Below are 16,381 nucleotides of genomic sequence, written 5' to 3'. Positions count from 1 at the left end.
TGACATAAGACTATAGTCTTAAGTCCACTGAAATAAATGATGTATCATAAATGCATAAAAAAATGTCATTACTGTAGTTCACATTGGTTGTTCATTAAACATGATTTGCCACGTATCTGAATTTTTAAAATTCCAATTTCAAATTTTTTATGGATTTGGACATAAGACTAAAGTCTTATATTTTTGGAGATTTCCACTGAAATGAATTTTAATGTATTTATTTTACTGTGTTGACTAGACATGATTTACCATCCACCTGAATAAAAAATATATTTTTAAATGTTTACATTTGTTATGGTTTTGGACATAAGGCTAAAGTCTTATATATCTTTCAGTTCATGATTTATCATAACTTTCTTCAAAAAAAATGTTTTCATTCATTTCAACATAGTCACTGAAAAACAGGGTTCCCCATACACCAGAATAAAAAATGCCATAATGAAGATTTTTTCACTTTTTCGACATAAGACATTAATCAGAAATAGTTTCAAATACATTTTCATTCATTTATTTCAACTTAATTTCCTATGGATCGAAATAAAAAATGTGCCTATTTTTTTTCTTATTGTTCATATTTATTCATCATGAATGTATTTAAATAATTTAATCCCTTTATTTCATTGTCGTTTTGGAATAAACTGTATTTCCTATGAAACAAATCTATATAATTTTTTTCATTTTTATGGTTTTGGACATAAGACTATAGTCTTATATAGTTTTCCAGTTTTCAACTGAAATACATTATTTTCCAAAAAATACTTCAAATACATTTTTTCATTTATTTCACTGTGGTTGTGGATTAAGCTTTTATTTCCTATGAATCTGAATTCAAAATGGCATATTATTAATATTTTTATGGTTTTGGAAATAATACATATTTTGGGGATTTTCCATGTAAACATTTATCATAACTTTTTACAAATACTGTAAATTTTTTATTAATTTATTTCAACAAGCTTGCTGGAAAATATCATTCCCTGTGCCATGAATTAAAAATGACATTTGAAGAATCATTTTTTTCTTTTCAATTTTTTTGACATAAGACCAAAGTCTTAAGTCCACTGAAATAAATGATGCATCATAAATGCATTAAAAAAAGTAATTACTGTATTTCACATTGGTTGTTCATTAAACATGAATTCCCACTGATCTGAATTTTTTAAATTCCAATTTCAAATTTATTATGGATTTGGACATAAGACTAAAGTCTTGTATTTTTGGAGATTTCCACTGAAATTATTTTTATGTATTTATTTTACTGTGTTCACTAGACATGATTTACCATTCACCTGAATAAAAAATACTTTTTAAAATGCTTACATTTTTTATGGCTTTGGACATAAGACTAAAGTCTTATATATCTTTCAGTTCATGATTTATCATAACTTTCTTCAAATAATTTTTTTTCATTTGTTTCAACATAGGCACAGAAAAACAGGGTTCCCCATACACCAGAATAAAAAATGCCATAATGAAGATTTTTTCACTTTTTTGACATAAGACATTAATCAGAAATAGTTTCAAATACATTTTCATTCATTTATTTCAACTTAATTTCCCATGGATCTAAATAAAAAAATTGCCTATTTTTTTCTCATTGTTCATATTTATTCATCATGAAAGTATTTAAATAATTTAATTCCTTTATTTCATTGTGGTTTCGGAATAAACTGCATTTCCTATTAAACAAATCTATATCTTTTTTTTCATTTTTATGGTTTTGGACATAAGACTAAAGTCTTATATTTTTGGAGATTTCCACTGAAATTAATTTTAATGTATTTATTTTACTGTGTTGACTAGACATGATTTACCATCCACCTGAATAAAAACCTTTTAAAATGTTTAAATTTTTTATGGTTTTGGACATAAGACTATAGTCTTATATATTTTTTTCAGTTTTCAACTGAAATACATTATTTAGCAAAAAATACTTCAAATACATTTTTTCATTTATTTCACTGTGGTTGTGGATTAAGCTTTTATTTCCTATGAATCTGAATTCAAAATGGCACATTATTAATATTTTTATGGTTTTGGAAAAAATACATATTTTGGGGATTTTCCATGTAAACATTTATCATAACTTTTTACAAATACTGTACATTTTTTATTAATTTATTTCAACAAGCTTGCTGGAAAACATCATTCCCTGTCCACATGAATTAAAAATGACATTTGAAGAACTGTTTTTTGCTTTTCAATTCTTTTGACATAAGACTATAGTCTTAAGTCCACTGAAATAAATGATGTATCATAAATGCATAAAAAAAAGTCATTACTGTATTTCACATTGGTTGTTCATTAAACATGATTTCCCACTGATCTGAATTTTTAAAATTCCAATTTCAAATTTTTTATGGATTTGGACATAAGACTAAAGTCTTATATTTTTGGAGATTTCCACTGAAATGAATTTACCATCCACCTGAATAAAAAATACTTTTTAAATTGCTTACATTTTTTTATGGTTTTGGGCATGAGACTAAAGTCTTATATATCTTTCAGTTCATGATTTTTCATAACTTTCTTCAAACACATTTTTTTCATTTGTTTCAACATAGTCACAGAAAAACAGGGTTCCCCATACACCAGAATAAAAAATGCCATAATGAAGATTTTTTCACTTTTTTGACATAAGACATTAATCAGAAATAGTTTCAAATACATTTTCATTCATTTATTTCAACTTAATTTCCCATGGATCTAAATAAAAAAATTGCCTATTTTTTTCTCATTGTTCATATTTATTCATCATGAAAGTATTTAAATAATTTAATTCCTTTATTTCATTGTGGTTTTGGAATAAACTGTATTTCCTATTAAACAAATCTATATATTTTTTTCATTTTTATGGTTTTGGACATAAGACTAAAGTCTTATATTTTTGGAGATTTCCACTGAAATGAATTTTAATGTATTTATTTTACTGTGTTGACTAGACATGATTTACCATCCACCAGAATAAAAAATATATTTTTAAATGTTTAGATTTGTTATGGTTTTGAACATAAGGCTAAAGTCTTATATATCTTTCAGTTCATGATTTATCATAACTTTCTTCAAAAAAAATGTTTTCATTCATTTCAACATAGTCACTGAAAAACAGGGTTCCCCATACACCAGAATAAAAAATGCCATAATGAAGATTTTTTCACTTTTTCGACATAAGACATTAATCAGAAATAGTTTCAAATACATTTTCATTCATTTATTTCAACTTAATTTCCTATGGATCGAAATAAAAAATGTGCCTATTTTTTTTCTTATTGTTCATATTTATTCATCATGAATGTATTTAAATAATTTAATCCCTTTATTTCATTGTCGTTTTGGAATAAACTGTATTTCCTATGAAACAAATCTATATAATTTTTTTCATTTTTATGGTTTTGGACATAAGACTATAGTCTTATATAGTTTTCCAGTTTTCAACTGAAATACATTATTTTCCAAAAAATACTTCAAATACATTTTTTCATTTATTTCACTGTGGTTGTGGATTAAGCTTTTATTTCCTATGAATCTGAATTCAAAATGGCATATTATTAATATTTTTATGGTTTTGGAAATAATACATATTTTGGGGATTTTCCATGTAAACATTTATCATAACTTTTTACAAATACTGTAAATTTTTTATTAATTTATTTCAACAAGCTTGCTGGAAAATATCATTCCCTGTGCCATGAATTAAAAATGACATTTGAAGAATCATTTTTTTCTTTTCAATTTTTTTGACATAAGACCAAAGTCTTAAGTCCACTGAAATAAATGATGTATCATAAATGCATAAAAAAAAGTCATTACTGTATTTCACATTGGTTGTTCATTAAACATGATTTCCCACTGATCTGAATTTTTAAAATTCCAATTTCAAATTTTTTATGGATTTGGACATAAGACTAAAGTCTTATATTTTTGGAGATTTCCACTGAAATTAATTTACCATCCACCTGAATAAAAAATACTTTTTCATATTTATTCATCATGAAAGTATTTTAATAATTGAATTCCTTTATTTCATTGTGGTTTTGGAATAAACTGAATTTCCTATTAAACAAATCTATATCTTTTTTTCATTTTTATGGTTTTGGACATAAGACTAAAGTCTTATATATCTTTCAGTTCATGATTTATCATAACTTTCTTCAAATAATTCTTTTCATTCGTTTCAAGATTTTTTCACTTTTTCAACATAAGCCATTAATCAGAAATAGTTTCAAATACATTTTCATTCATTTATTTCAACTTAATTTCCTATTAAACAAATCTATATCTTTTTTTCATTTTTATGGTTTTGGACATAAGACTAAAGGCTTATATTTTTGGAGATTTCCACTGAAATGAATTTACCATCCACCTGAATAAAAAATACTTTTTAAAATGCTTACATTTTTTTATGGTTTTGGGCATAAGACTAAAGTCTTATATATCTTTCAGTTCATGATTTATCATAACTTTCTTCAAATTATTCTTTTCATTCGTTTCAAGATTTTTTCACTTTTTCAACATAAGCCATTAATCAGAAATAGTTTCAAATACATTTTCATTCATTTATTTCAACTTAATTTCCTATTAAACAAATCTATATCTTTTTTTCATTTTTATGGTTTTGGACATAAGACTAAAGGCTTATATTTTTGGAGATTTCCACTGAAATGAATTTACCATCCACCTGAATAAAAAATACTTTTTAAATTGCTTACATTTTTTTATGGTTTTGGGCATAAGACTAAAGTCTTATATATCTTTCAGTTCATGATTTTTCATAACTTTCTTCAAAGACATTTTTTTCATTTGTTTCAACATAGTCACAGAAAAACAGGGTTCCCCATACACCAGAATAAAAAATGCCATAATGAAGATTTTTTCACTTTTTTGACATAAGACATTAATCAGAAATAGTTTCAAATACATTTTCATTCATTTATTTAAACTTAATTTCCCATGGATCTGAATAAAAAAATTGCCAATTTTTTTCTCATTGTTCATATTTATTCATCATGAAAGTATTTAAATAATTTAATTCCTTTATTTCATTGTGGTTTTGGAATAAACTGTATTTCCTATTAAACAAATCTATATAATTTTTTTCATTTTTATGGTTTTGGACATAAGACTAAAGTCTTATATTTTTGGAGATTTCCACTGAAATTAATTTTAATGTATTTATTTTACTGTGTTGACTAGACATGATTTACCATTCACCTGAATAAAAAATACTTTTTGAAATGTTTACATTTTTTATGGTTTTGGACATAAGACTAAAGTCTTATATATCTTTCAGTTCATGATGTATCATAACTTTCTTCAAAGACATTTTTTCATTCGTTTCAACATAGTCACTGAAAAACAGGGTTCCCCATACACCAGAATAAAAAATGCCATAATGAAGATTTTTTCACTTTTTCGACATAAGACATTAATCAGAAATAGTTTCAAATACATTTTCATTCATTTATTTATTTATTTATTTCATTCATGATTTACCATCCACCTGAATAAAAAACTTTTTTAAATGTTTACATTTTTTATGGTTTTGGAGTTTTCCACTGAAATACATTTAGCTCATATTTATTCATCATGAACGTAAGTTAAATAATTTAATTACTTTATTTCACCGTGGTTTTGGATTAAACTTTATTTCCAATTGAACAAATTGATATAGTATTTTGCATGTCTTTTTTTAGTATTTTGCATAGTCGAATATATTTTTCCAGTTTTCCACTGAAATACATTATTTAGCAAGAAATACTTCAAAAACTATCATTCATTTCAACATGGTTACTGATAAACATGATTCCCTATACACTAGAATTTAAAATGTCATGTTTCACATTTTGGACATTGATTTTTTTTTATTATTGTTTCAAATACATTTTTAATGTTTTGGACATAAGATTCTAGTTTTTAGGGGGTTTTCTCCAGTGAAACGCATGAGATTGTATTTTGGGGGGATTTCCACTTAAATAAATCAAATGTTTTCAAACAGTTTCATTTAATAATATCTGTGTTCATTATACATGATTATACTACCTAAACTAAGAACTAAACACTATTTTAAATGGTTTTCACGGTTTTGGACAGAAGACTATAGTCTTTTGTTTTTTGATTTTCCATTTAAACACATCATTCATCATACCAGTCTTCAAATACATTTTAATTAATTTATTTCAACATGGTTCCTGGAAAAAATAATTCCCCATGCACCTGATTAATAATTGGATATGAAGAATTCTAGCTTATACCACTTTTCAGGGATTCCAATAAATGTTCAGACATGTATTCCACAGTGGATATTGATTCTTAGTTTTGGATATGACTATTGTTGTCTTATAGTATGTATGTGGATAAACTGGCAAACACTTATTCTCCAACTGTTTTTTCCCACATAGCATGCAGTGCATTTTGCAGTAATTGTTTTCAGTGAAGAGTCCAACTTGTGTTACATATTTACACACACACACACACACACACACAACTTTTTTTTTTTACAAATGTTTTAACCCCTTGAGTATCACCCCCTTTTTTAACAAGCTTGAAAATGACATTCCCAAAAGTTACTATTCTAACCCTTCTGACTACAGCCTGGTCGTGTCTGAACGGTAACTCTTTGGGGTTTGTTTTCCGAGAGTCAGAATTACTATAATAAATATTATTACACAGTTACAGCTCAAGTGGAAGATTTTTTTTTTCTCACTGAAAATATTTAGTTTTTGAGTGGATACAGATTATTGTGGTTTTTTAGAATTAGAGACTATAATGCATTTGGTTCGATGGACCCTTGCCGTGAGACATTACCTTGATTGGTGTGGTCTGTGGATTTCCAAAATGCAGAGAAGGTGAGGTCCCCCCACGCTTGTTTTACCACCCACGTGTTACAAAATAAAGAAGTGTTGTCCCTAAAGCAACAGCATTTTAAAATAGTTTATAGAGATAGCTTTCAAACGGTATATCCTGCTACCATAGCGATTGAAAATTCATTCATTTATTCATCATCCTAACCCGCTTATCCTGAACAGGGTCGCAGGGGGGCTGGAGCCTATCCCAGCATACATTGGGCGAAAGGCAGGAATACACCCTGGACAGGTCGCCAGTCCATCGCAGGGCACACACACCATTCACTCACACACTAATACCTACGGGCAATTTAGACTCTCCAATCAGCCTAGCCTGCATGTCTTTGGACTTTGGGAGGAAACCGGAGTACCCGGAGGAAACTCATGCAGACACGGGGAGAACATGCAAACTCAGCACAGAGAGGCCCCGGCCGACGGGGATTCAAACCCAGGACCTCAGGACCTCCTGGCTGTGAGGCAGCAGTGCTACCCACTGCACCATCCGTGCCGCCCGATTGAAAATTGCACCCTGAAAAAAAGGAATGAATGCATGGTGAATCCATGTTTAATTCCAGCACTATGTTGTGAAATGGTTGATAATCACGAAGGAAAAACACAACACAACAACGTGGTCATTTTATTAATGTTTATTTTAAGTTCATAAATATCGAAGCTGTACATACTCTCGTTAAGCAATGTCTGCCGATGAACAGAAATGAACCCAAAGAAAAAGCAGTGATCACAGCCATTGATATATACAAAGGTCAGAGACTATGTACATACAAGATATCTGACAAACCACCATGTACCGATAACAAGAGTGAGAATGAGCAGTCTGCAGTGGGAATGAGTATCGGAGTACCATCCCCTCACAGGCAGCTCCCATCCCTCAATAAAGGACTCTTATCAACAGAAACAAATGTGCATGTTAAAAAAATAGGATTACATTTTTTTTTTTTATTATCAGAACTATTCCAATTAAATGCAAAGGCCAAAAGATAAAAAATAAACTCTTCCAGGAAATATGCAAATATTATGCTCAAGTACATACAATTCTTTATCTACAGCACTGCTTTAGTTTCTTAATTGATTAGCATTACTAAACAACTAGATAACTGCACCTGCGCAGTCCTTATCAGTGTGACGTCCTAACAGGAGGCCGACTGTGTACTAGACTCTTAACATGGAGGTTACAGACCATGATATTACATGACATTATACAAGGAGCAGCTTCCCAAACGCCCGTCACAGCTGCCAGAATTTGACATGCGAAAAAAAAAGAAAAGAAAAAGAAAAGCCCCGGGATATCGTTGACATGTGCGTTTCAGCTCAGTTTGTCTCACAGAATCTTCTTTTGTGCATTGACGCAGAGAGATCCCAGGAAGATCAAGAAATCCCGGGCACTACCTACGTCTGGTTTATACAGTTATCTACAGTACAGTATGTTAATACTGTTCGTGCAATGGGGGAACGGGGTCGAGCTCCCCCCAAAGCTGACGATCGCGTTAGTGACCATAATGTCGCTCACGCTCGTTACTAAAACGACATGCAGCAATGGCTTAAATCTCATTTAATAAGTCTCATATTCACGTCCGGTTTACAGCTCGAGTCTGACGTGTTCACAAACAGTCGAAACAAAGCAGATAATAGCTACTTAACACCATTCAGTATGTTAAAAATGGAACATGTCAGGGTAATTGTTGTGGGACAAAATATATATATATAGGCTGATGTGTAACACAAAAACTGCAGCCAGAAAATGGTTAAAACTACACACACTTGACGCAAGGAAACAAGAGTCTTGGCCGAATACCACAAACACCGACAGGTTCCGCCATTTTAAAGCGGAGACAAAGGAGAGCCTCGCACAACACTGGCGGACGAACGGAGACACTTACAGCAGGCTACTGCACGCCACAACTCAACGATCAACAACTTCAGAGTGAACAATATGCGCTTTTATGTCACACACCCTCGTCTTTGATGGGGAGATTGGGTTATCTAGCCTTATGTATGGTGATCTTTGGTTATCGAAACATAAATGTGAAATACAAAAAAGAATGACGGGCCATACAGCCACAGCACATTTCAAACATGTAGGCTGTGATTACAAGAATTATTTATATTAAACACTGGTGGAAAAAGCTATATGGTTACCAGGAACGGATAGGCTATTGGCCTACTATGGGACCTCTTAGACCCAACCCAAGTAGGCCTAGCCGCCCGAAAAAGGTCCATGCACATACTAAAAGTTTCAAAAACCTCATCAAAAGGAACAAAAAAAGTAGATACTGTATCACCGCTCTCCTCTCCATTTTAGCTCACGGTAAAATTGTTTTACCAACTTTTTTACCAACTTCTCTATGGAAACAAGGAAAGGGTTAAGCTATAAGACCACGAATTGGACCCCATAACTGAAAGACACTCGATAATTAGTTTGAGTCTCTCTGTTATTGGGTGAACAGTAACATCACATGGGCTGTCCTCTCGAAGCTAGTGATTCGGATATACATCTATTAAAACAATAGATAGAACCGTCCAGTAATGCTGATGTTGTGATTTTACATCTTGTTGGTTGTATTATTATTATTATTATTATTATTATTATTATTATTATTAATATTAACCTATTCATACACAGACTCTTATATTTATGCTTTTTCGTGGCTCTTTTTGTTGGCTACCAATGATCGAGTTGGTCTCTGTTCAGTCCGAACCAGCAGCAACCTGTTGCCAACACAGGAGGGGGTTGGCTGAGTGTCTGCCGCACGCAGTACGCTGTACCAATGCTATGCACTTTATAACAGTAGGAGTACAGCAATGGTAAACTACGAAGGGAAATCATATTTGTACATATCCTAGAAATCCCTCAACGGGGAGATAAGACATCCCTGCAATTTCCTAGTATTAGATACCAAACGGCGCAGAATTTTAATAACTATTCGGACTTAGCCTAATTAATACTATAAATCAGTATGGATTACACGTCAGCGGTATTTCTTCTGTGTCATTGTTTTATTACAGAGCAGCATATATAGACCGAACCAGCTAATATAATATTGATAGAATTACTCATGCATAGATCGTAGCCTTGTGGTCGCGACACGTTGTTTTGCGTTCCTGAAATGAGACTTGGCATATGACACCATGCTTGACATTCCCGTATTGCGCTATACTTAGTATAATTACTCTAGCATAATTACTGAACGTTGCCATCGTTTAGCGCTATTTACAAATGCCGGTGGTAGCAAAACGCTTTGTGTTCATAGAAGGTGACAAGCATGACACTATTCAGGCAAATGCGGGTTTGCAGCCGAATAAATACAAATAGCCACCAGGGGGCGCCAAAGCTCAGAGAACAAAAAAGCCCAGCATCAATCTCTGAAAGACCCGGTGACGTCCACTCACTATACAGTACCGAATGCAGGCCTCTACACACAGGGCTAAGGGTCCAGCACAGTCACCCTCTCTTTTTAACCCTTTTCTACGGTTTTGTAGATGAAATACGAACGATTGATAACACCGTCACTTTGCTCCACAGCCTACATTATCCGGATATCAATACAGTAATACAGAACCAAATATCTTTGTACCTGACACAAATTCCACCCATTTGCAGCTATGTGTTCAAATGCTGTGCTAGACTCACATACACTCACCACCTCAAACTTTTTTCAATTTCATCCAGATCTTAACAGCAAAATATAAATAAATAAAAAGAATATGAATAATAATAACTCAGTAATCCTTATATTCCCACACTATTTATACAGTACTTGAATACTCAAAGCCTTTCTATTTTTGATTTGCACGCATTCTATGTCCTTTTAGAGGTCCACATGGAAAACAAAACAACACTGATATGTTGCGATATTTTTATAGGGACACACTCAGTCAAATTCACAAACTAAACAAAACCATTTACTGGAAAAGACTCTGGACGATGACTTAATCCTCATTGTAGAAAAAAATACAGCAAGCTATGCCTCAGTCTTAAACATTAAGGCAGGTTAAACCAACGCAAGGCTTTTTGTAATGGACAACAGATAAAGACACAAAACACCTACAATGAAATTCTGCAGAACAACCGTAAAACACATTGCACTATGTAGAGCCTTTCAGCCAAAGATCTCAAAGTGTAATCCAGAGCAGGGGACAACTGATTCACCCAGCCGTTAGCCGTTAGCCGTTAGCCACAGCCACACTGTAAAAGGTGACTGAGCCACGGGACGGTGGTGAACTCCTGTCCCAGTGAGGAGGGCGGAGATCTGCAGAGGGCAGGCAAAGGGCCTCCCTCATCTCCCCACAGCACCGTTCACAACCTGCGTCTGCAGCCGCTTCAGAGAAACGCAGCCCACTGAGTGAATCTCACCCTGTGCTTTGGGTTAAAGGGGAAGTGTGTGTGTGTGTGTGTGTGTGTGTGTGAGTGTGTGTGTGAGTGAGTGTGTGCGTGTGTGTGTGTGTGTGTGGGTGTGAGAGTGTGAGTGAGAGTGTGTGTGTGTGTGTGTGAGTGTGTGAGAGTGTGTGTGTGTGTGTATATGTGTGTGTGTGTGTGTGTGTGTGAGTGTGTGTGTGTGAGTGTGAGTGTGTGTGTGTGTGAGTGTGTGTTTGCGTGTGTGTGTGTGTGTGAGTGAGTGTGTGCGTGTGTGTGTGAGAGAGAGTGTGTGTGAGTGTGTATGTGTGTGTGTGTGTGTGTGTGCGTGTGTGTGAGAGTGTGTGTGTGTGAGTGTGTGTGTGAGTGTGTGCGTGTGTGTGAGAGTGTGTGTGTGAGTGAGTGTGTGTTTGCGTGTGTGTGTGAGTGTGTGTGTATATGTGTGTGTATGTGTGTGAGTGTGTGTATATGTGTGTGTGTGTGTGAATGTGGGCGTGTGTGTGTGAGTGAGTGTATATGTGTATGTGTGTGTGTGTGTGTATATGTGAGTGTGTGTGTATATGTGTGTATGTGTGTGAGTGTGTGTATGTGTGTGTGTGTGTGTGAGTGTGTGTTTGCGTGTGTGTGTGTGTGTGTGTGAGTGTGTATGTGTGTGAGTGTGTGTGAGTGTGTGTTTGCGTGTGTGTGTGAGTGTGTGTGTATGTGTGTCAGTGTGTGTCAGTGTGTGTGAGTGTGTGTGAGTGTGTGTGTGTGAGTGAGTGTGTGTTTGCGTGTGTGTGTGAGTGTGTGTGTATATGTGTGTGTGTGTGTGTGTGAGTGTGTGTTTGCGTGTGTGTGTGAGTGTGTGTGTGTGGGGGGGGTCCCTTTCTGCAGCTTACATCAGCCCCACAGTAACCCTTGGTAACGAGGCGACTCATGAACATGATGAGACAAAGATGAGTAAGACTGGCTGCAGAGCCCCTCCCAGCCGGGGGGGGGGATTTGGAACAGTGCACACACCACATCTGGGGCAGTGCAAACGCAGCACAAAGTCTTTCAGATGCGTCAATGCGTCAATGCGTCTTTCAGAATGCTTTGGTTCACTGGCTGCAGGTTCAATAACTTTTACAGGGAAAAAAAACGTATTCTAAAGAAATAATGACACACGGCCCAGGTAAGGGCAGGACTCGGGACAGGGAGCAGAGAGGACAGGCCAGGGGAGCCCAGACACCCGCACGGGTCATGTGAACACAACTCTTCACCGCCGGTCCTTCTTAAACCGCAGTACACGCAGAGGAGAGGCCTGCTTATGCACAATACGTTTATGTACCTATACTCATTCTGCCAACAGCCTGGGCAGCTAACACACAGAAGGGCAAGCTATCCTGAACGACACACACTGAATAATAAACGATACATGCGTATCTGCGAGTTAGGGCCAGATCCACACCTCCATTCCACTGCAGTCCATTCAGAAAAGACATCGAATTCATAGTTATTTTATGAAATACAGTTCATTTCCTCATCGGACTTCACTTAAATGGAACTGGCCCCCAACCTGATGAATGTGTGGGTCTGTGGGTGAGATAAAATGCAGATTGGTTGCATTACAACCAATCAACGTAAAGGGTAGACTTGATATAAGGAAGTCAGGTGTCACAACCAACCTATTATCCTATATATATATATACACACACACACACACCCACACAAGTAAATGAATGGTGAACACCCTGTAGAATGATACATGTATTGCCCGTCAGCAGTAGGTGGTTACACAGCAGAGCTTGATGAAAAGACTGCACATCTTTGGCTTAATCGGAGTGAAATGTTGCTTCCGCCTACACCAATGGGACACAGACGCAGGGAAAACCACCGGTGTGCGGGTCAGCCAATCACATCACGTCACATGTTGTGCTTCTGGTGCATCAGCCAATCACATCACATCACGTGGTGTGGTTCTGATGCATCAGCCAATCAAATCACATCACACGGTGTGGTTCTGGGGCATCAGCCAATCACATCACACCACATGACATGGTGCTAGTTCTGCCCATGACCCCGCCAGGAAACTGGGTGGAGAGAGAGAGGGCCACAAAGGAAGCATATCTATATTCAGCCCAGTATGAGAGGAGTGCTGAGAACCACAAAAATCAAATGTGTTTAAAATGGCCAATAAAGTGTATTTTCTGTTCCGTCTAAAAACTGCGCTACCCACACAGAGCACACCGCTACCCAGGGGAGAGACAGAGAGGGAACAGAGCGGGGTGTGCTAAATTAACTTTGGTAGCTAATGCTATTGTTACCAGACTCAACAAAAGAATGCTTAAGAGTAGTCTTTTCAAAGCCACACCGATCCTGATCCCTAAAGTGCTAGGTTTGACTCAACTAAACAAACAAAAATGAACAGCAATTTTGAACATGAAACAAGTAAATTTAGGGTTCTTTTTTCAAAAGGTTATTTTTCTCATCTTGACCTAAATTCCCATTATTAAAATGCATATTAAAAAGGCCAACAAAAAAAAAAGACTGCCAAGCAAGCATGTTCTTAAAAAAATGATTTAGATATATCTTCATCCTAAAAAGGACCTCTTTGTTGAAGTATATGCAGTATCAGCGAGTGCATCAGTCAGTTTATCTGGTCAGATAATCTGTGAATTTATCTCTGAGGGCCTCTGACTGTGGGCTCCTCTCCACTCCACGTCCTTGGGCTGGGGGTTACAGTGTTTAATATCTTGTCTTGGGGCTGGGGTTTGATTTTCCATGTTTGATATCTTGTCCTCAGGTTGGCGTTTGACTTACGGTGATTGAAATCTTGTCTTCAGGTTGGGATTTGATTTGATATCTTGTCCTTGGGTTTGGGTTGACTGACAATGTTTGATAGTTCGTCCATGGGTTGGGGGATTTGACTTGCAGTGTTTGATATCTCATTCATGGTTTGGGGGTATTGACTTACAGTGTTTGATATCTCGTTCTTGGGGTGGTTGTTGACTTACAGCGTTTGATATCTATTTCTTGGGGTGGTGGTTGACTTACAGTGTTTGATATCTCGTTCTTGGGGTGGTTGTTGACTTACAGCGTTTGATATCTCGTTCTTGGGGTGGTGGTTGACTTACAGTGTTTGATATCTTGTTCTTGGGGTGGTGGTTGACTTACAGCGTTTGATATCTCATTCTTGGGGTGGTGGTTGACTTACAGTGTTTGATATCTCGTTCTTGGGGTGGTGGTTGACTTACAGTGTTTGATATCTCGTTCTTGGGGTGGTGGTTGACTTACAGTGTTTGATATCTCGTTCTTGGGGTGGTGGTTGACTTACAGTGTTTGATATCTCTATGTGCGCGGCCGAGGCAGCACTAGTCCCATGCACCGGTCTCTCCTTCAGCAGAAGCTCAAGCAGACAGAGGAGCAGGCCGAGGCAGGCTGAGGCCCGGCGTGGCCCCAGGCCCCAGGCCCCAGCCCTCACCCCTCGCATTACGAGCGGTAGTCCTTTTTACTGTAGGGCTTGTTACCCAGGATGCTGTCCACCTCGTGCACGATTGACGAAGACAACTTTGGAAGAACCTGCGGGAGACGGAGCAGACACGCACGGCGTTACACAGCGGGGGAGAAAGGTGCCCAAACCACAGGCCAGTGCTTCACACACTCATTAACAATGTGGAAGAAAAGTCGGAATTATTCAGCATACATACATGTTTTTTTATTACTTATTTTTGATTCACCACTAAAACTAAATCCCTCTGTAAATTACCAGCTATTGAGTCATTCTTCACAGTGAAATGAAAAATGAACACTGGCCGAATCCACTGAGAAACATCGTTTTAACTAATATGCTAATTTATGCTTTTTTTTTTATTCATGAGCTGTATATGTTAATAAAAAATTTCAAAGTCATAATACAAAAAATGTTTGCTTGAGCTTCCACATTAAAAATATAAGATTTCTTTCCTTATTCACTTGTGGTATCTCCCCTTAAAGGGTTAAATGTCAAACTGTGTGGAAAAGCAAAGAGAAAGGAGAGGGGGAAAGGGAAATGGACCAAAACTGGGAGAGAAAGAGAGAGTTGGAGAGAGACTGAGAATGAGAAAGGGGGAGGGAGGGAGAGAGAGAGACTGACAGGGAGGGGGAGAGAGGGAGAAAGAGAGATGGTTTCAAACAATGTACAAACTAACGTGTGGAAAGGCCGCATCTGCCCCGAGGAAAAGCGTACTGTCCAGAGACAGACGGGATGAAAAATTGAGAATGTTTTCCAGATAGCGCTAAATGAAAGCCGGCCTTATCTGGGAGCGGGGAGGGGGGACGCCTGAGGCAAGCCGCTCCCCTCTCCCCGCGGGACGAGACGGGGCTGACCTTATTAGCTCCTACAACACCGCGCGCCAGCAGCACAGGGCCGATAAGCAGGGCCGTGTTCACGGGGAGTAACTCCGTTATGCAGGAGAGCCGCCGCACTGGACTCAACACTACAGCCCCGTTTAGCAGCAGTCGTGTTTCTCATTAACTGGGTTTGATCTCGAGTCGCGAGACGCACCTCCGCGCTCTCGTATGCAGGCCAGGCTCGCCGTCTTGTGACGGAGTTTTGATGTGGACCTTTGAACATGAGTGCACAAAGCACGCATGTACGCACACACACACACACACACACACACACACACACACTCACACGCTGGCTCTCACCTGTATTGCTCCTATATTCTCCATCAGTTGGTCGGTGCTGGAGGCCCCCAGCAGCACAGAGCTCACCCCCTCGTTCCTCAGGCACCAGGCTGTGGGACAGACCCAGAGAAAGTGACACCTGAGCCCCCCCGACACACGCTCACGCTGCCCTGCACTCCCACAGAGAGGTCAGACAAGTGCCTAAAGGGGACAAACGATTGTGGCTGGGGCGGTACCCTGGCCGTAGGTAGATAAAACTGTACCCCTAACAGCGATGTACCTTTTTTTGCTTGGAAAATGTCGTACTTTGTACCCAAAGAGAACATTACTGTACTTTCAGGGCACATTTGGGAAATGTGATCCTTGAAGAGCAGAGATGTACCAGCACTGTCACTCTCACTAACTCTGAGAGTGCAGGGGTCCAGGAACAGCACTCAGCAGGGTAGCAACATCACATGTTGATCGGTGAACAGCAGAGCTGCACCTCCGCTGTGACAGTGTGTGAGAGTGTGTGAGAGTGTGTGACAGTGTGTGAGAG

General features: G+C 37.0%; 1 protein-coding gene across 2 annotated transcripts in view; it reads right to left on the bottom strand.

The window, feature by feature from the left end:
• Positions 1-13,355: 13,355 nt before the first annotated feature.
• The window catches only part of kcnab2b (potassium voltage-gated channel subfamily A regulatory beta subunit 2b), a 134,145-nt gene continuing 131,119 nt past the window's right edge, over positions 13,356-16,381 (bottom strand). For both annotated transcript variants that reach the window (XM_061257099.1, XM_061257100.1), the window contains 2 exons: positions 15,865-15,953; positions 13,356-14,754 (listed from right to left, as the gene is read on the bottom strand). In XM_061257099.1, coding sequence (XP_061113083.1) covers positions 14,665-14,754; positions 15,865-15,953 — 179 coding nt within the window. In that variant the 3' untranslated portion in view covers positions 13,356-14,664. The remainder of the gene's footprint in view (positions 14,755-15,864; positions 15,954-16,381) is intronic.

The sequence above is a fragment of the Conger conger genome, chromosome 10 (genome assembly GCF_963514075.1).
Source record: "Conger conger chromosome 10, fConCon1.1, whole genome shotgun sequence".
Classification (NCBI taxonomy): domain Eukaryota; kingdom Metazoa; phylum Chordata; class Actinopteri; order Anguilliformes; family Congridae; genus Conger; species Conger conger.
Note: the sequence above shows the minus strand (reverse complement) of the source record. Positions and strands in the feature narration are given on the sequence as shown.